Consider the following 21312-nt stretch of genomic DNA (forward strand, 5'->3'; position numbering starts at 1 on the left):
ACTAGAAAGCTGTCCTTGAACTTTCTCGGCCCATGCTAGGATCGAACACGCGACCTTTAGACTAGCGAACCAGCGTCTTACCCACTTATCCACCGTTACTTCCGAATATAGTGTAGAATATAACCTGTGTAACTTAGAAAATATTATCATGATGTATAGCCTACTTTTTTTTTCTATCGAAAACGAAATCCAACCCAAACTGTCAAGTGATCGTTGACTTGCATGCCAATGTACACACGGGACCTCGGTTATTCCTACCATCCGAAGGACTAGACAGCTGTCCTTGTCAGACCCTCTGTCCTGCACTATTGACATGGGGAAGCACGTCAGAAAATCCCGATGAACTTTCTCGGCCAATGCTGGGATCGAACACGTGACCTCCAGACTAGCGAGCCAGCATCTTACCCAGCCAGCATATTTTAGAGAGAGAGAGAGAGAGAAATTGGGTTTAACGTCCACTCGACACAAACTATGTCATTTCGGGACTAACATATGGTTTAATTTTATTTTCAATAATTCGCTTGCGCGTAGGGGTCTTTAGCAGTGGGAGGAAAACCGGGGGACCCGGAGAAAACCCACGAGGTTGGACAGACGACCCTACTCCTTGTCAAGAAATGTATAATATACTATGACAGATTTTCGGTTGTAGCAAGCAAATTAACCGGGATTCGAAACCACGCCAGTTGACTCAATGACAGGCCTTATGATACAGCGCGCACGTGCTAACCTTTTGGCCATCCAACCCTCTGATATTTTGTAGAATATAACCTATGTAACATAGACCATTATTATCATGGCATACAGTACAGTGTTTAATATAACCCTTAATACATAGTGAAATATATCATGCTATTCTCTGGTTGGCTGGTAAATATAATTAAACAGTTAACTTGACAGGGGAAATGTCAAAAGGACTATATCCTTCCTGGGAGGCACGCACAGTAACCTACCACGTAAGTTATAATATTGTAATTATTGTGTAAATGTATTAAGAGAGGGAGAGAGAGAAATGGGGTTGAACGTCCACTCGACACAAACTGGATCATTTCGGGACTAACACATGGTTCAATTTTATTTCAATAATTCGCTTGCGCGTAGGGGTCTTTAGCAGTGGGAGGAAACCGGAGGACCCGGAGAAAACCCACGGGGTTGGAGTAAATGTATTAAAATAGGCAATAAATATACAAAAACTTAAACATGCATTATGCAAGAGCAAAATCTGCTTATTACAAGTCTTTCTTTAGGCCTGAAATGTTATCTAAATTATCAATTAGACATTAATTAACTTATCCAGACCATAATAAACTCTCGATGTCAAGGCTAGCCTTCGATGTAGGCTGGATTAGATTCTTAAATGTCGCTAACGGCCAAAGATAATTAAATCAGAAAAAGTGGATAATCGAGACTATGCTGTTTATATTAATGATTTTAGTAATAATAACCGAGACTATGCAAAAATTTCACCGGCTTCTTTCTCGGCTCATGGTGGATCAATTTGACTGAAATTTTCAGCAAATTACCTTTACACTATCTAGTTTTTAACTATTATAGCGAGAACTGCCATCTCTTTATCTTATCTCCCATAATGTATCTTTAAATATACAAGAATACAAAAAATTAAATATACAATAACTTTTTCTTTTTGAGTGAAGCCTGTAACATGACAGGCCTGGGACTGTGCAGCGCAGTGGACGCTTGCGGTTGGCCCCCGGATATATTCACTTAATCTGATATTTGTTTATTTGGTGCAATGTCTATTTTCTGTCGTGTCCGCAGGTTTATCTTGTAGATTTTTGTTTTGCGCGTTGTGCGGTCCTCCTGCACTTACTAGTAAAGTAGCTCGAACTATAGCATCCAAAGTCTTCCACATTGAAAACACGAATTATTTATCAATTTAAATACATACTGGGTTTCCGATATCCGATATTTAAGACAAAATAAACATTTTTCCATTGGTACACGAATAATGCGTTTCATTTTATTTGTAACAAGGAACTCGAAGAACAAGGCTAGACATATTCAACAAGTCATGTCAAACGGTGACCTCATATTCTTATCTAGAGCATGCCGTATTTCGCCGAACGTAACTGATTTGAAATTAGATTAAAAACGGAAACGATTGAATGTAAATCAGTTTACATGTATACATTCATATTACATTGTTATATGCGTTGCGACCTATTTGTGTCAATGTCTATGTCCAAATACTTAAAGATGCAATGCATGAGCTATATCTGTAAATGCAGATCTTTCGTTTGACCTGAAATGTTGTTATATATACACATGCTAAGTCCATAATAAACGTAGTTGACAATCGGATGGTTTTGATGTTCAAATGTATATTTAACACGATTGGCAGTTAGTAATTTAATTCGCAAAATGAATAATCGAGACTTTGTATAATATCGTAACTCCGCTCAGAAGGAAGTAATATGACTACAATTTTCAGCATATCCCCTTTTCATTATCTATTTTGTAACTATTATATTGAGAACTGTCAGTTCTTTATTTATAATGAAATAAAATGAAATGGGGTTTAACGTCCTACTGTTCTGCTCCTAACCTGGGCTAATGAAGACGGGCATACGCCATACAGTGTGCTATGAGGGAAATTTTGCCCGGACACCCGACCTCCAGGCTAGCGAGCCAGCGTCTTACCCACTTAGCCACGTGATCCCCTCTTTATTTATATTTTACATAATGCATCTTTCAATATACCAAACTAAATGCTCGGATAATTTTGATCTCGGTCGAAACCAATCTGATTAAAATACAGATCTATATTTCGTTTCGTTTTTTTATACTTTCGATGGCAAACACTACATGAAGATCTGACCAGTTGTACTGGGAGATCGCGTCAGGGATCATACGAGCTGCTTTTGACCTATGACGTCAGACATTGATTAATCAATGTTGACGTTTTCCGTTAAACCCAGCCCCATCCATTCCATTAAACCCCATTCCATGGCATTCCATTAAATCCTATATCATGCTATTCCGTTAAACTAACATTCCGTGCCATTTCCTTAAGTTTATAGAATTTTTACGCTGTTTCTATATCAATTTATCAGATAAATACCATGACCCTGCCATTTTAGATGTAATTACACAGAATAATAATTTACTGTAATAAGATAATTAATGACTAATAGAAGAATTTGTCAATAAATTATTCAAGTTCATACGATATATTATAGTCAGCCCGATACCCTAGCCGTATAACCGATGGTTTTATGAGGCTCTATTTGTATATAATCTGCCTGATACCCTAGCAGTAGGGATTGTATTATGGGACTTTATTTGTATATAGTCAGCCCGATACCCTAGCAGTATAAGCGATGGTTTTATGGGGCTCTATTTGTATATAATCTGCCTGATAACCTAGCAGTAGGGATTGTATTACGGGGCTATGTATTTAGGATAGAAATATCTTGGCGTTAATATCAGGAGGTATCGAATTCCCTCCCAGTTTTGTCCGAGAAAATACTCATTTGTCAGTTGTGCAGGACGGAGGGTTTAGCAAGGGACAAGCTGTAGCCGTTCGGATGGGACGAAAAACCGAGGCATGGACCTAAAAGAACCCCTGGCAGTCGGTGCCCCATATACGAGTAGACGTATCGGCGCTGTTCGGGCAAAATGTCCCTCAAATGAAATGAAATGAAATGAAATGGGGTTTAACGTCCTACTGTTCTGCTCCTATACTGGGCTAATGAAGACGTGCATACGCCATACAGTGTGCTATGAGGGAAATTTTAATCGCCTACTCTTATATCGAATTCCATCTGGCAGGGGATCTTTTACGTGCATTCCAGTATATACGCGGGACCTCGGTTTTTCGTCTCATCCGAAGGACTAGACAGCTGTCCTTGTCAGGCCCACGGTTCTGCACCACTGACAAGGGTAAACCACGTCGGAAAATCCCGATAAACTTTCTCGGTCAATGCAGGGATCGAACACGTGACCTCCAGGTTAGCGAGCCAGCGTCTTACCCACCTAGCCACCGTGAACCCCAAAATGTCCCCCAAAGCATACTGCATGACATTATCCCGGGTGGAGAGAAAAAAAACGGGAGTTATATTTAGTTAATGAGATCTTAACTACTGTGTTGCCTTACATAGGTTATAATGATTTGTTTTAAGAGAGAGAGAGAGAGAGAGAGAGAGATGGGGTTTAACGTCCACTCGACACAAACTAGGTCATTTCGGGACTAACGTGCTAACCATTCGCCCCCCCCCCCCCCCTCAATATTTACATGTTCAGCATAGCATGAGTGTGGAGAATTTATCCCTGGAAGCGGCGTTGTAAAATAATCAGTTCTCTTCTGTTGTTGTGAGAGGTGGGGCTCAAAATGCCTATTTTATCAAATTTTCTGCATAAATTATGGTTGATTTTGCCTTCAACAGTAACAATCTAGTACTCTATTTTGCCTTCAACTGTCGACAGTGTGCTATACGGCACATACGTTAAATCCAAAATAAATCCGCAGCAGTGTGCTATGAGGTACATTCGTTAAAACCACAGCAGTTGATATCTTGGTATATTAACTAGAAGATCAAAAACCACAGCAGAGGATATCTTAGTATATTATACATACATTATGACGTCACATTAATAATGACGTCATTGTATTAATCATATTAAACATACATTATGCAATAGCTAAATCTGCCTATTGCAGTTCTTTCTTTAGACCTGAAATCTTATCTAAATTATTAATTAGACATTATTTAACTTATCCAGACCATAATCAAGTCTCGATGTCAACGCTAGCCTGCGATATTTACTGGATTAGGATCCGATTTGCTGCTCAACTTTCATTCGTGATTAAATCATGAAATGGATAATCGAGACGATGTTTTTTTATATCGTACCGACTTAAGTAATGATTCAATCTCTAAAATCTCAGTTCAGAGTGGATCAATTTGACTGAAATTTTCAGCATATTCTCTTTACATTATCTAATTTTGAACTATTATAGTGAGAACTTCCAACTCTTTATCTATTCTCCCATAACGTATCTTTAAGTAGGAGGCCAAACACAACAGGGGATATTTTAATATATTATGCAACACATTGCTAACAAAAGATGTCTCACACGCTGTGCACTTTCTTGGGGAATTTTACATGTACTTTTATTCTTTTTATTTTCAGAATCCAATCATTGATGAAGATGGGTAGAAGTCTAGCCTCATCGTATTATGACTTCAGTGAAAAACTGAACTTTTATTGGACGAGTTTAATTCTGCTACTGTTTGTTTCTCTGGTTGCTGTGCTTAAATATGTATTTTTGGAGTCGTTAATCAGCTGCTGGACGCCTGCTCAGTTCACTGACCAACTGGGAAAATACACACACGAGGTATGCTGGGAACAAGGCAAGGTCTACCTTCCCTTGCAGTATGTCATCCCAGTCTCAAATCACGGCGGTGAAAGGTCAACAGAAACATTCCATACATGGATTCCAGTGGTTCTAATATTTATGATGTTGGGATTCCAGATACCACGTGCTGTCAAGTTGGTGTTTGATTTATTTCTACGAAATCCGACCACCACAATTAGCGATAAGGACAACCATGCGAATAATACAGAAAATGCTGAACAACTCGCTGATATCATCAGAGAATCTCAGAATCAAAGCTCATTCATTAGAACTCTATCCTTCATTATTGTCAAACTTTTAGTCTGCCTTAATCTTCTTATCCAGTTTATTTTTGTCTCACGTTATTTCAGAGATTCCGTTAGAAAGGAAACCATTGAAACATACAATGAGAGGATGAACAAAACCATCACGGTTCCGGTTTACATCTTTCCTAAAACCATTCTCTGCGATTTTTCAGTCAGACAGTTTCAGGTCGTTCAACGTCATACCATCCAATGCAATATGCCCATCAACTATTTATACGAACAGTTTATTCATATTTTCTGGTTTTGGCTTTTGGGCGTCGGCATATTCACTGGCCTCGTTTTGGTCGTTCAGTTGGCCTCGCTTATTGTACCGCCGATAGTCAGACTGCGATTCCGAGGAATTATTCCTGTAAAAGAATTAAACCAAAGGAATTTTTCTGTCGATGATTCGCTGTTGATGTTGTTGGACATTCAGAATAGATCTGGCTTGGCAATGACACGAAAAGTGGCCGCCATTTTATCCCAATCACCACAGTCGAGCGCGAACCAGGGGCCAAAGGGGTATAACTCTCAATCGGGCTTCCACGTGGGAGAAGATGCATTGACCAGTATGCCCATGACGAATATTGGAATGAACGCTGAGGCTGATACAAGCACCTCCCCATTGATGGACGTTAGTAGATCGGAAAAATCTGGTCTTCCGTAGTCACGATTACTATTAAACAATTAGATATTTCGTTAAGATCATTATTTGCACAGTGAAGACAATAGCCTGTTTCTAGGTACAGACCCCAATCCTTTTTACAGCCTTACATCAGCATGAAAGCAAACGGTATTTTTGTGGGCGATGTTCTGTCGGGCAAAACAATCAGCTCCTTCGATACTGATCTCTGGCCGCGTATCTCCTTGGAATTTACCTAAGTAATGACTCCGGGGATATCTTTTTAAACCAGGGGCATACAGGCGATGACCAAAGGCAATTTGTACACAATTGTTACTTGCTCCAATATTGCTAGCAATATCAGCCGCTTGTTCGTTACTGCGACATTAACAAATATCGAATTTTGTCGGTCTGCAATCATTTATCAACTGTAGTCTCTTGTGCAGTACTAGTTTTGTTTGATCAATCAGCGTAAGCACTATCATGTGATCGTACAAAATGGTGGCACTCATTACTAAGATTTTCATCCATGTGCGCCACTATTTTGTCAAGTTATAAGAAAAACGAGAGCAATCCCTAAATCGTCGCCTGTAAATTGGATGTACGAACACACATACAGTCCTGATTTCGACAACACCGGGGCATCTTGCTTACACGGGCAAGCACAATATCGACCTTGTACATTAGGCTGAAGCGATATATTGGCGGATATGCCTCAAATTTTGCACTTTATTATCATACTGTATGAGAATATTTAAAGTTATACATGTTATTATCACACTATACGACAATATTTAACGCTCTATATTTTATTATCATACTATATGAGAATCTTTAAAGTTATACATGTTATTATCATACTATATGAGAATATTTAACGCTCTATATTTTATTATCATACTATATGAGAATATTGGAAGCTCTACATTTTATTATCATACTACATGTATGTGAGAATATTTAACGCTCTATATTTTATTATCATACTATATGAGAATATTTAACGCTTTATATTTTATTATCATACTCTATGAGAATATTTAACGTTCTATTATCATACTTTATGAGAATATTTAAGTCTCTATGTTTTATTAGCATACTATATATATGTGAATATTTAAGTCTCTATGTTTTATTATCATACTTTATGAGAATATTCAAAACCCTACATTTTATTATCATACTTTATGAGAATATGCAAAACCCTATATTTTATTATCATACTATATTAGAATATTTAAGTCTCTATGTTTTATTATCATACTACATGGAAATATTTAACGCTGTATTATCATACTTTATAAGAATATTCAAAACCCTACATTTTATTATTATACTTTATGAGAATATTTAAACCTCTGTATTTTATTATCATACTTTATCAGAATGCTTAACGCTCTATATTTTATTATCATACTATATAACAATATTTAATGCTGTATTATCATACTATATATATGAGAATATCTAACGATCTATATTTTATTATCATACTATATGAGAATATTAAAGGCTTTATATTCTAATTAAAGGCTTATTAAAGGCTTTATATTTTAATTAAAGGCTTATTAAAGGCTTTATATCTTAATATCATACTTTAAGAGAAATATTTAATCACCGTACAATATTTGACGCTCTATATCTAATTATTATATTCAATGAGAATATTTAAAGCTCTGTCTTTCATTATCATACTTTATGACAATATTTGAGGCTCTATATCTAATTAGTATACTCAACGAGAATATATAATGCTCTATCTTTCATGATCATACTTTATGAGAATTTGTAAAATTGTACTAAATAGAGTTGTCTAAGACTGAATATTTTATGATTTTTCTCGGAGTATTTGATAATATTTTCATCTATCACCATCAGCAATTTTAATTTGGACTTTCAATATTTCATATAAATGAATTATGATATTTTCTTGTTTTGGAACAAGTTTGTAATGTATCCATAATAAAACGAACCAAGACCCTGCTTGTTTTTCTTGTTTCCTGTCGACTAGTGGTCGCGAAAATGAAATGGGGTTTAACGTCCTACTTTTTTGCACCGACTGGGCAAATGAAGACGAGAATTCGGCATGGGTAAAATTTTGCCCTCATAGCAACATTATGGTCTACTCTTTTTTCGAATTCCAAACTTTCAATATGGTTCTATAACATGCACGCCAATGTGTGAACGGGGTTTCGGTTTTTCGTGTCATTCGAATGATTAGACAGTGTTTCTTGTCACGTAGCGCCTTACTCACTGAGCTAACGTGGGCTCACAGTAGTTTACGTAATATCGGTGTTTACCTTTGCAAATAAAAAAATTTATTTCACAATCACAACATTGTTCAGCTGTTTGCTCTTATTAACATACAATTGTCCATGACGTAAATGCAGCCATCTTGAAATTGTAATTGTGTGTGTGTGTGTGTGTGTGTGAGAGAGAGAGAGAGAGAGAGAGAGAGAGAGAGAGAGAGAGAGAAAGAGAGAGAGAGGGGGTTTAACGTCCACTCGACACAAACTAGGTCATTTCGGGACTAACATATGGTTTAATTTTATTTCAATAATCCACTTGCCCGTGGTGGGTTTAAGCAGTGGGAGGAAACCAGAGGACCCGGAGAAAACCCACGAGGTTAGACAGGCGACCCTACTCCTTGTCACGTACAACCGGGAATTCGAAACCACGCCAGTTGACTCAATGGCAGGCCTTATGATACAGCGCGCATGTGCTAACCATTCGACCATCCAACCCTCCACTTTTTAATTGTGACGTCCAATCGGGCAAATGTCCAAAGAACAAACATGTCGAATTTTATGTCGATCTTAATCAAATGGACAGAGGCTTTGAATGTTTCCGAAGAACATCTACCCAAGGGCAACAATAAGAAGAACATGGAGAATGCATTCTAATTCACCACAAAGTAACCTCTATAAACTGATGAATAGCTGTTTAATAGTAAACGTTTAACCTGCTTATATCAACTTATATTAAAGCATGCAATATAACAACATGACGTCATTATCAGTAAATACTAAATGATATAAAATTTGCAATATTTCAACATGACAATATATATATATTTAAACAAGCCAACAGTGAGGCTGATGTCCCCCGCCAAAATACCAAAATAAATAGATGACACATTAATTTATCGCACATTTATTTTTTTTAAAGTATCAAGCAATCAAACTGATTATCAACTATACACTTAAGTTTCATCACTCTCTATCAAAGTTATCTTGTCCTAAAGCATCAACCAACAAGGCATTGACCTAATCAACACATACACCAAGTTTGAACATTCTAGCTCAATTAGGAAGAGAGTTATCGTGCCCCAAAGTATCAACAAATCAAATTGCTTATCTCTGCTTACCCTAAGCGGAAAAGCATCAACCAATCAAATTGCTTATCTCTGCTTACCCTAAGCGGAAAATGCTCATCTTCGAACTCCATCAAGGCATTGACCTAATCAACACATACACCAAGTTTGAACATTCTAGCCCAATTAGGAAGAGAGTTATCGTGTCCCAAAGCATCAACCAATCAAATTGCTTATCTCTGCTTACCCTAAGCGGAAAATGCTCATCTTCGAACTCCATCAAGGCATTGACCTAATAAACACATACACCAAGTTTGAACATTCTAGCTCAATTAGGAAGAGAGTTATTGTGTCCCAAAAAGTGTGACGGACAGACAGACGGACAGACGGGCAAACAGACGGACGGACACACAGACGGACGAACCCATTTTAATAGTCCCCTGCTTTCTTCGAAAGGCGGGGGACAAAAATGCAAAACTTTAAGATGATGTCATTATCGGTAAATATTTTAAAAGTTATATAAAAACACGCAACATTTCAACATGATGTCAATATCAGTAAATTTCACATTTTGTGTAATTATCAACATACGTCACTATCTATCAATATCAAATTATATAAAAACATGCAATACTTCAACATGACGTAACTATCAGTAAATATCAAATTACATAAAAACATGCAATATTTCAACATCACGTCATTAACAGTAAATATCAAATTATATAAAAAATACTTCAACATGACATGATTAGCTGTAAATATCAAATTATATAAAAGCATGCATTTACACCATTATCAAATTATATGAAAGCAAGCAATATTTCCAAATAACATAATTTGATGGTCTTCCAGAGCGCGTCGATTTCGATTCTATCCCTCGTAATTTTGAACAAAAGCAATTACCATCATGTTTATCAAACAATCTGATCAAAAGGCAGATCCTATTTCGTTTCGTTTTTATAGTTCAAAATTTCGTTTTACTTAACTTTACTACACTAGGAGCTGGAGGAGTTGTTATATAACAGGCGTTATACTACTAGAAACGTCAACGCTGATTGATTAATCAATGCCTGACTTCATAGGGTCAAAAGCCACTTACTTGACCCCTGACGTGAACTCCCACTATAACTTGTCAGATCTTCATGTAGTGCAGGCCATCGAAAGTATAAAAAACGAAACGAAATATAGATCTGTATTCTAATCAGATTGCTTATCAAAGAAATATCAGTGAATTAAGGGTGAAAAAATTATCAAAGTGTCGCCGTTCCTCAATGAACCGTGGTCACGAGAAAAATATCAGTACAAAATGTATTTAATCATAAAGTGTCGTTTACTCATATCGTCCAGTAAATCATGTTTCATAAATCCATCCAACGATTTCTAAATTCGAGATTTCTAAATCCAGGAATTTTAAATTCAAAGTTCTTAATTCAACATTTCCAAATTCAACATTTCTAAATTCATAACTTCACAATTCAAGACGTAAATCAATTAGCGTATCCCCAGAGCAAAGACAGCCTACGTTTTAAAAAATTTGGGAAACCCTCTCACAGGTCCTTGAAAATGAAATTTAGTCAAAACCTTTTGTTGTGAATGTATAGACAGGCCATCAAACGGTTAGTCTTCCACGGGCGTCCAGTGTCCTTTTTGGGACACGAACATCTCAAATCGAACCGGATGTTTTAGGTTTTGTTAAGACGCGGATCTAAAAGGGGTTGCGAACTTGTTCCGCCTGAATCAAGTGTTCTCATGGGAATGCTCTGTGGATTGTATGAGCAAACGGCTTCATTATGAACCGGGTTTTGAACCATGTGCGGGTTATGCGCCCCAATTCCTGGCTGAACGAGTGGTGGAGGGTTCCATAATTTGACAGCAACTTCTCTGGCCATGCTTAATCCTGAACTATGCTCAACATCCCACAAATACAGCAACGCATCGTCGAAACAAAAACCTCTTTGACTCAGATATTTGTCAGGAATAATTCCACGGAATCGAAGTCTGACAAATGGCGGGATAATAAGCGATGCCAACTGGGTGATGAAAACGAGGCCAGTGTAAATACCAACGCCCAAAAGCCAAAACCAGAAAATAAAAAGAAACTGTTCAAGTAAATAGTTGACCGGCATCTTGCATTGTACGAGGTATTCATGGACGTTTTGGACTTGTCGTATTTCGAAATGGCACCTGATTGTTTTAGGAAACATATGGACAGGAGTGACCAAGGTTTCATTATCACGACCAATAATTTGAACAGAATCCCGAAAATACCACTTGACAAATGATATCTGAATGATGATGTTGAGGCCGACGAGAATTTTGACCAGAAAAAATATCATCGTACGAATAACTCGGTTCCTCTCCCCGGCTTCTTTAATTGTATCGGCCAGTTCTTGGGCTCTGTCTGCTCTTGAATTAGTACCAATGTCTTCTCTCACCATGGCGGTCGGTATTCCTAAAAGCAGATCAGTCATGATCTTAAAAGCACGTGGTATCTGGAATGCTAACATCATGAAAACAAGAACTATCGGAATCCATCGATGAAACGTCTTATCATTGAACGAATTGGGTCGAAATTCGTGGTCTGGCATTAAATTATCAAATCCATCTACCATGACACGGTCTTGATTCCAGCATTCTTGATGAGTGTAAACATTGTGTTGGAATTCAAACTGGGCAGGGGTCCAGCAGGTTATAAGAGAATTTAAAAATACGTATCGGAGAAATGTAACCATGGAGACAAACAGTAGTAAAATTAGGCTAGTCCAAAAGAAATTTAATTCTTCACTGAAATCGAAATACGGTCTGTGAATTCTATCTGGCATCTCGTTTTCTTGCTGTCCAATCAGAAGACGTGTCTGATATCTTGACTTCTTGATGTCCAATCACACGAAGTGTCTGAAGATATAAAAACATACCTTTATTATGATATTTCTGTGAAAATGACGAATCACGAATAAAGTTAGATCCACATACACAAATACGCAAGAAAACCTAATTTGTCCAAGGCAACTAGACCATTCAGAATTCGGTGATTCATCTTTCACAATAAATATATAGTTTTCAAGGGATTAACAATTCCTCAAAATGATGTTCAAAAACGTATTCTATTTTTATACACCCACATTGAATGTGGTCGTATATTGTCGTCGTCCTCGTCCGTCCGTCCGTCGGCCCGGCGGCCACATTGCTTGTGGACGCTCTAGAAGCTAAAGTTAATATCTGATTGACTTTAAATTTAAACACAGTGGTTAAGGTCATGAGACGAAGACGCCTAATTGATTTTCAGCGATTTATGATAATTACTGCCAGAGTTATGGCCCTTGATCACTTCACTTTGAAATATCTTGTGGACGCTCTAGAGGCTAAAGTTAATACCCGATTGGCTTTAGATTTATACACAGTATTTAAGGTCATGAAACGAAGAAGCCTATTGATTTTCAACGATTTCCGATAATTACTACCAGAGCTATGGCCCTTGATCAGAAACCAAAGTTATCATCCGATTGACTTCAGATTGATACACAAAAGGTCTTGAGACGAACACGTATATTGATTTTCAATGCATTTTGGTAACTTGAACAGCTAAATTCATGATATTAAATGTTTCGTATACTAAACGTTAGCATGGGCCAGAACTAAAGATCAAACAAATTCTAATGATTTTCTGATAATAGTGTATTATAAATATTTCATTACAGTCAATATAACAAATATGCGACAACTCTTGTTGACTGCCTAGCAACCTATCTTTATGTATTTTGTATTCGTGTCGTGTTGGATTATCGCATTATTTACATAAAAGACCTACACGTATTCTTGCATAATCAATAAAACAAATGGTTTATATAATGTATAAGATCCAAAAGGTTTGTAATGGCGCCTGCCCAGTTGGTCTCACTGCATATATATTATTTATAAAATAGATTGAAAATATTGATGAATTAGGTTAAAAGGTTGGGTTTTTTTTTAAAAAGTTGTTTTGTTTGGTTTTTTTTTTTTTTTGGGGGGGGGGGGGGGTCATCAAGAACTAAATTACAGTGTAACAAAATCAATCTGGATTAACCAGAGCTCTAAATATGGTTACAGAAAGGTATATAATGTCAATCGCGGCTGCATTACTATATTTGTCGGTGACATCACTTCCGATGCAGCGGACGTTAAATAAAGCTATTTCACACACATACATTACGCGATAACGTATTCCGCTCGGAGGGTCACGGTGGCTAAGTGGGTAAGACGCTGGCTCGTTAGCTTGGAGGTCGGGGTTGGATCCCTGCATTGGCCGAGAAAGTTCATCCAGATTTTCCGGCGTGGTTCCTCCATAGTCGTTCGGATAGGATGAAAAACCGAGGTCCCGTGTACACATTGGCGAGCACGTAAAATAACCCTTGACAGTTGGAATTCGATATAAGAGTAGGCCGTAGTGTCGCTATCCGGGCACAATTTCACGCATAGCACACTGTATGGCGTATGCCATCTTCCTTAGCCCAGTTCGGAGCAGAAGAGTAGGGCGTTAAACCCCATTTCATTTCATTTCGTATTACGCTCAAATTAACCATTGCATAACAGAATATACAGAGAAACTAATTGTGTGACAAATATTCTAAATAATTACAACGTAAACATTGGGTAATTGCCGCACGTGAATCCTTTTATTATCTGTTGGACGTCACAGCAGACAAACAATACTTTCACCAGATTTTAATACATTTAACCAACTGTCCGATGTTTTAGGGAGACACCAGATCAAACAGAAGGACTGTCATGTTACTGCTCCTGACAAAGTACCACTGCAGGGCTAGAAATTCACGCGCATCTCCGAATCTAATTCGCGCAAGGATTCTCGCAAGAGTTTACGCTGCGAATCGACAAGGATTCGCGTAAAATTTTCTTAAAAAAAAAACCCAAAAATCTCTGAGAATTGTCGAGTCTGACTATTGAATGTCAGTCAGGGTCAGTGTTAACCATGGGGTTGTATTCAAGCCGATTAGAGAGAGACCGATAAATGGGGTTTAACGTCCACTCGACACAAACTAGGTCATTCCGGTGAATTCCAGGTACCGGTAGATATTAAAATAATAACTGGATAATACATTGATGGATTCACTGACCAGTTGTTAGGTAAATTTACATCTTCATTGAATATAATCCCCTGATAGAACATCGAATACACGGAGAGAGAAATAGTGGATATTTTCCCGACAGAATCTCCATTATCGAATTCCAATGACACGTGACATATCGGTTGGAATTATGTCAATAAACCAGTTCTAAATAGCGATTACCGTTATGATTTTTTATTTTATATTCGTTAGCTTAAGTCCATGTACTATAACATAATTTTTTTGGAGGGGGTCATGTTCCCAATTTTCCGAAATTTGGTCCACTTGACATGGAATGACCCACCAGTAAATGTGATCTTGTTGACGTCCTGTTCAACCGTTCCAAGTTCAGTAGGAGCAGCACAGTATTAGGATGTTAAACCCCACTTCATATATAATTTCCCCGTCAAAGTTAAAATATGGCACTTCGCGAGAACCCGTAAGCCACCCAGCAAAAGTTAAATAAATATTTTTGTATAATTTAGTTGTACGACCGGGCCACCATAGCCTACATAAACAAATGTATATTATAAAATACGTATGACATTTTTTCGGTAACAGCAAGCAAATTACTCTGGAGTGGTTTCTCTGTTGCCGTTCTTAATAATCATTTGTGAATCATCGCCTATATACAGTTAAAACATTTATTTATTTTCAAGAGTTTGATTTCAGATCGAACTAGTTGTCCTATGATTGATTTAAATCAATGATCCTTGGTTTAAAAAAGAAGCAACAATCGATAGGTTATACAAACCGTAATGTGCTGGCTTGAACAAAACAAATGAATTCTCTACAAAATAATAAACATAATAAGTAGGTCACTCGGCGATACCATAAGTTCGTCTGCTTGATCTACCACGCGCGCGTCTTCAAGGAGAAATAAAATATTATGTGAAGGCTTACAGCTAGGCGATGTGAAATTAAATGGGAATTTTGACTCACGACCCCTGACGTTACTTCAAATGTACAGAACTCACATTCCGTATTATCTAGGTTTTAAGCAACTATAATGTCCCTATTTAATCGTCGTTAAATTAGCATGGGAAGTACTAAGGACGACACAATGGGGCATGAATGAACCATATTAAAAAGACTGGGTAGCTGCCGCCTGAGTAGCTATAAGTCGTGGATGAATTGTGGCATTTTAGGCGGCATTGCATTTTGGTTTATGACCTGGATATATAACAGCTACTGTGATCTGCAGCGGGGACGGAGACTAGGTCATACGATGGTTATCAAAATAAGGAGATTTGTAAATAAAGGGAAGCAACTCTGTTTTGTTGCAGGACGGGGCTCGTGAGCATGACATCATAGTAACAGCTGCCGTATTGCACGCAGAAGGAATCGAACGCTGTATTATAATGACATCACTTGTCATGGTGGATAACGTGTGAACACAGGTAGGTTCTTCAGGTAATATTAAAGTTACAAGTCTTCCCTACGGTTATTCCATGTGTTGATCTAGTCGTTTCACGGCTTCGTTCTTACTGTTAGGCTTCATGTTTGTGTATCTTATATAGTCGAGGTATTGATTTCTATTCATTTGTTAGTATTTTTTCATGATAATAAAGTGGGTTTATATTTAATTTATACTACTATTGGCACGAGAGTTCAATAACCACGAAAGTAGCAATATCCTATGTCCTATCTTCACATATAGGCCTAATATATATTAGAGTTTACTGTATCCCCACCGCCCATACTAAACTTACGCTGTCTACAATTAGTCCCCCTTGAGAACAGACACTAAGCTAGTTAACAGACATTTTAACTCCAAAATCGAGGATTTTTAGTCGAAAGCAATACGTATACTTAAAGATTTTTGAGAGGTATTGATTCCGCTTCCAGTTAATAAAATTAAAAAGGTTCATTTGGTCTTTTTGTGTTATGGTATGTAACGAATTTTAGTAGAACCACATTACAGAATAGTATATTAAATTTTGAATATGGCGGCCATTTAGGGCAGAGATCTATTCTCGAAGTACATACATGTAGTTACCTGTGTGCAGAATGCCCATCACCCTAGTGTTTCAAACCCCAACTTTTTAAATCAGTCGGGGGGTTGGTTGGCCGAATGGTTAGCGCTGTATCATAAGGTCTGTCATTGAGTCAACTGGCGTGAGATTCGATTCCCCGGTTGTGCGGGACAAGGAGTAGGGTCGCCTGTCCAACCTCGTGAGTTTTCTCCTGGTCCTCCCATTGCTAAAGACCCCTACGCTCAAGCGAATTATTGAAATGAAATTGAACGATATATGTTAGTCCCGAAATGACCTTGTTTGTGTCAAGTGGACCTTACCCCCCCCCCCCCCCCGCTGTCTCTCTGTGTCTTAAATCAGTCTCTTACCAAATAACACCTGTTTACATTTAACGACGTCATCGAGGGATAAACAAGTTCTATTATTTGTTTATATTTAACTTTGTTATCGAAGGTTAAACGGGCAATATTATATGAAATTATGCATAGTTAACAGTAAGTAGGATCGGAGGCTAAATATTGACAACGTTTATTCTGACTGGCGGAAGCTTAGTGCAAACTTTAAGCAAAATCAATATGTGCTTAAAGCACCAATTAAATCGAAGCACCATATAGGGTTTTTCCAGTGCCGGATTTACCGTTTTATGTTCGCTTTAACTTTGAATCCGATAACACATATCAGCCAATTTGTCAAAACGAAAACTGTAACCCAATATACAAGTTTTATTTAATATATGGTTGATAGATTATGATTATATACAGGTGAATAATCAATCAATTTACCTGACAGGTGTGGAATAGCGTATCTATTTATATTTGTATCAATTCAGTGTATAGAGTCTGTGTTGAGGTAGGGGCTATAGTTGTGGCTATGTTCAAGCTCGTTGGGTAGACAGGGGCGGTTAGGATGGGGTGAAGGTTTTGGGGGTCCGACTGTTAAGATTTGGGCTCGAGTTCACAAAGCATTCTTAGACTTAAGTTAAGAATTTACTCAAAATTGTTCGCTCGATTTTAAATTAAATATAGCCCTTTATAAAACTTCTGTTGTTTTAATGTATCAAATACATAAATAAGAAACTATGTTCAAAGTTTTGTGTTTCTGGATCAAAGATATTTCTCATAAACAGTTATTGAAAGTTGAGTAAATTCTTAACTTAAAGATACATTATGGGAGATAAGATAAAGAGATGGCAGTTCTCGCTATAATAGTTAAAAACTAGATAGTGTAAAGGTAATTTGCTGAAAATTTCAGTCAAATTGATCCACTATGGGCCGAGAACGAAGCGGGTGAAATTTTCGCATAGTCTCTGTCATCATTACTAAAATCATTAATATAAACAGCATAGTCTCGGTTATCCACCGTTTTGATTTAATTATCAATGGCCGTTAAGCGGCATATAGGAATCTAATCCAGCCAATATCGAAGGCTAGCGTTGACATCGAGAGTTTATTATGGTCTGGATAAGTTAATTAATGTCTAATTGATAATTTAGATAATATTTCAGGCCTAAAGAAAGACTTGTAATAAGCAAATTATGTGAACCCGGGGGCTTGAGAGGTCATTTGCATTAATAAGACATGTTTATTTTGCAGGCGGTAATTGTTACAGATGATCATTAGATTTTCCTGTCATGGCAGAAGATAAATGCACACCGGAAAACAAACCCCTGTTAACAAACGAACACAGCGATTATTGTGAGGTTTCGGATGAAGGCATCAAAGATGTCGTACCAGAAGACACATCTACACCTACAGAAAACACATGTTCACTGACAGGAGACGATTCTTTGCCGACAAAAGAAACATATTCACCAACAGGAGACGAGTATGAAGAATTCTGTAAGATCAGAGAAGAAACAATCCGTCTATTATACGACACTGCCGAAGAATTGGACAAACTAGCGAGAGATGTTCGGATAAGTAACATCGCCGGATCCACTGGTGGAATTGTTTCAGCTGGCATGATTGTTGGGGGCGTTGTGGGTTCGTTCTTCACATTTGGTGCTGCTCTCCCTCTGGCTATAGCTGGTGCCGGTCTGGGAGTTGCATCCGCAGCAACGTCTGTCGGAGCTTCCTTGGCAGATGCGTTCATCAGTAAAAAAAGACAAACTTTAATCAATGAAGCGTTGGAAAAGGACAATAAATCTCTGGAAAAACTTTTTAATATGACTCTTCAATTAAAATTGCAATCTGCCCAATTAGAAAATCCTGAACGTATCGTCCATGGTGCTGCGGTGGTAGGAAGGGCAACTGTGGTAGCCTCGGACACATCTCGAGTAGCAGTTTGTATTATGCGTGGAGCCAGTAAAGCCGCTGCTGTCGGTGGTTTAGTGGTATCTATAGTAACCCTGCCGATAGATGTCGCCGTGTTGGTCCAGAACTCTAAAGCAATTCACGAAGACAAACCTCACCAACTAGCAGAACATTTTCGAGCTGTAGCCGAAGAACTAACAGATAATTTAAGGGATGAAATCATGCCGTGTTTATTTGATAAATCAGAATATTTTTTGGAAAATGATCCGGCGCTTTATTGAACCTCTGAAATGGTGACCTGTTAGCCCCGACAAGAATCTGTTTGCTACTCCATTTCACGTTTCGGATACAGCTTGTCTCCCCGCGTGGTGTGATTTAACAAAATCGTCGCAAAATTTCAACCCTTGTGCCCAAGAGAATAACTCGCGGAACCTGGTGGTTGGGCTGAACGACACAGCCGATATAAAATACTAAATTAAATGTAGTATGATGATTTAACAAAACAAAATATACCGTAAGGGTTCATCGAAAAACTTGAACAGGTGCGTCCAAACGAATTACGCGCGGAACAGGGCCACCGTGGCTCCCTGGATGGGTTGAACGACACCGCGAATAAATCTTGAATCATGTGGGCAGGTTGATGGGTGGATGGGCTGATGGATGAGTAGATGGATGAACAGGTGGAGATCTATCCGCGAGTTATTCGTTTAGACGCAAGTGTTGAAATTTTGCGACGGTCCCGAACTTTTACCTGTAATAAAACATTAGTCAAATTCTTTAAAGATACATTATGGGAGATTAGATAAAGAGAAGGCAGTTCTCATTATAATAGTTAAAAACTAGATAATGTAAAGGCAATTTGCAGAAAATTACAGTCAAATTTATCCACTCTGAACCAAGATTTTAGCGATTGAATTTTCGGCTTAGCCTCGATCATCATTACTAAAGTCGGTACGATAAAAAACATAGTCTTCATTATCCATTTCATGATTAAATCAAGAATGAAAGTGGAGCAACAAATGGTATCCTAATCCAGTAAACATCTCTGGCTAGCGTTGACATCGAAAGTTGATTATGGTCTGGATAAGTTAATTAATGTCTAGTTAATAATTTAGATAACATTTATTCAAGTGAAGCAACGCTAGGGACTGTACCTAGCAAAATAACTATAACATTGTATTTGTATTATAGAAAAGTATATTCTGTATTTTAACACTGTGACATTGGTATTGTTAAGACATGGCAATTGCAAATTGTAAAACTAAAATGACATATATGCAGTTTGCATCTCTTTTTGGCTGTCGCTTCCTTCTCGCCTATGATTTTTATGTCTGTGTAGTCGCATCCCTTCCAATGCTTTAATTAAAATCCTGTCTACACCACGGCTTACTTCTATTTATAGATGTCTATACCAGGGCTTACTTCTATTTATAGATGTCTACACCAGGGCTTACTTCTATTTATATATGTCTACACCACGGCTTACTTCTATTTATAGATGTCTACACCACGGATAACTTCTATTTATAGATGTCTACACCACTACATACTTCTATTTATAGATGTCTACACCACCACATACTTCTATTTATAGATGTCTACACCACCACATACTTCTATTTATAGCTGTCTACACCACCACATACTTCTATTTATAGATGTCTACACCACCACATACTTCTATTTATAGATGTCTACACCACCCCTTACTTCTATTTATAGATGTCTAGACCACTGCTTACTTCTATTTATAGATGTCTACACAACTGCTTACTTCTATTTATAGCTGTCTACACCACCCCTTACTTCTATTTATAGATGTCTACACCATCTCTTCCTTCTATTTATAGATGTCTACACCATCTCTTCCTTCTATTTATAGATGTCTACACCCCCCTTACTTCTATTTATAGATGTCTACACTACCACTTACTTCTATATATAGATGTCTACACCACCGCTTACTTCTATTTATAGATTACAACACCTGACCTGATTATATAAATTTCTATTAATATGTGGCCCCTATATGGTGTTGTTATTTGTATATTTCAGGTATATTTTTTATTATTAATATATTTTTTTAAATTGTTTTGCATGGTTATGGTCGTGATATTTTTTTTTATAAATCTACAATTGTTTATTTCTTATCATTAAAACGTTTTAAATTCATGTTTTGTGGGACTTATTCATCCCTTCAAATAAAGTACTTGCTAGGCTAGGGTCCATAGATTTATCCAGAACAACCCAACCCTACCCAAAACAACATGTATTTTGAATAAAACAACATATTTTTATTGTTTTTTTCTTTCTTTTTAAAAATTCTGAAAAAAAAATGAATCCACTATGTATGATGACAATAAGAGTTGTCTTTCTTGCTTCA

The 21312-nt window shown here is 37.4% G+C and overlaps 3 protein-coding genes across 4 annotated transcripts; 2 read left to right on the top strand and 1 right to left on the bottom strand.

The window, feature by feature from the left end:
• The first annotated feature begins 840 nt into the window (after positions 1 to 840).
• LOC126824065 (innexin unc-7) lies at positions 841 to 8264 on the top strand. The gene is made up of 2 exons (XM_050553237.1): positions 841 to 953; positions 5152 to 8264. The coding sequence occupies exon 2, from the start codon at positions 5165 to 5167 to the stop codon at positions 6326 to 6328; it is 1164 nt and encodes a 387-aa protein (XP_050409194.1). The 5' UTR covers positions 841 to 953; positions 5152 to 5164; the 3' UTR covers positions 6329 to 8264.
• Positions 8265 to 9209: 945 nt separating this feature from the next.
• LOC126824071 (innexin unc-9) lies at positions 9210 to 15585 on the bottom strand. The gene is made up of 2 exons (XM_050553249.2): positions 15456 to 15585; positions 9210 to 12494 (listed from the first exon to the last, which is right to left on the bottom strand). The coding sequence occupies exon 2, from the start codon at positions 12419 to 12421 to the stop codon at positions 11282 to 11284; it is 1140 nt and encodes a 379-aa protein (XP_050409206.1). The 5' UTR covers positions 12422 to 12494; positions 15456 to 15585; the 3' UTR covers positions 9210 to 11281.
• A 394-nt stretch (positions 15586 to 15979) lies between these two features.
• On the top strand, positions 15980 to 21220 carry LOC126824096 (uncharacterized). 2 transcript variants are annotated; one of them, XM_050553284.2, is made up of 2 exons: positions 15980 to 16101; positions 18270 to 21220. In XM_050553284.2, exon 2 carries the CDS (start codon positions 18308 to 18310, stop codon positions 19208 to 19210), a length of 903 nt encoding a protein of 300 aa, XP_050409241.1. In that variant the 5' UTR covers positions 15980 to 16101; positions 18270 to 18307; the 3' UTR covers positions 19211 to 21220. The 2 variants fall into 2 exon arrangements, with proteins under 2 accessions (XP_050409241.1, XP_050409242.1); XM_050553285.2 differs by having other exon boundaries at positions 16029 to 16114.
• The last annotated feature ends 92 nt before the right edge of the window (positions 21221 to 21312 follow it).

The sequence above is a fragment of the Patella vulgata genome, chromosome 6 (assembly GCF_932274485.2).
Source record: "Patella vulgata chromosome 6, xgPatVulg1.2, whole genome shotgun sequence".
NCBI lineage: Eukaryota > Metazoa > Mollusca > Gastropoda > Patellidae > Patella > Patella vulgata.

Coding starts and splice junctions, on each gene's coding strand:
- LOC126824065 (XM_050553237.1), top strand. CDS start 5,165: ATGAAGATGGGTAGAAGTCTAGCCTCATCGTATTATGACTTCAGTGAA.
- LOC126824071 (XM_050553249.2), bottom strand. CDS start 12,421: ATGCCAGATAGAATTCACAGACCGTATTTCGATTTCAGTGAAGAATTA.
- LOC126824096 (XM_050553284.2), top strand. CDS start 18,308: ATGGCAGAAGATAAATGCACACCGGAAAACAAACCCCTGTTAACAAAC.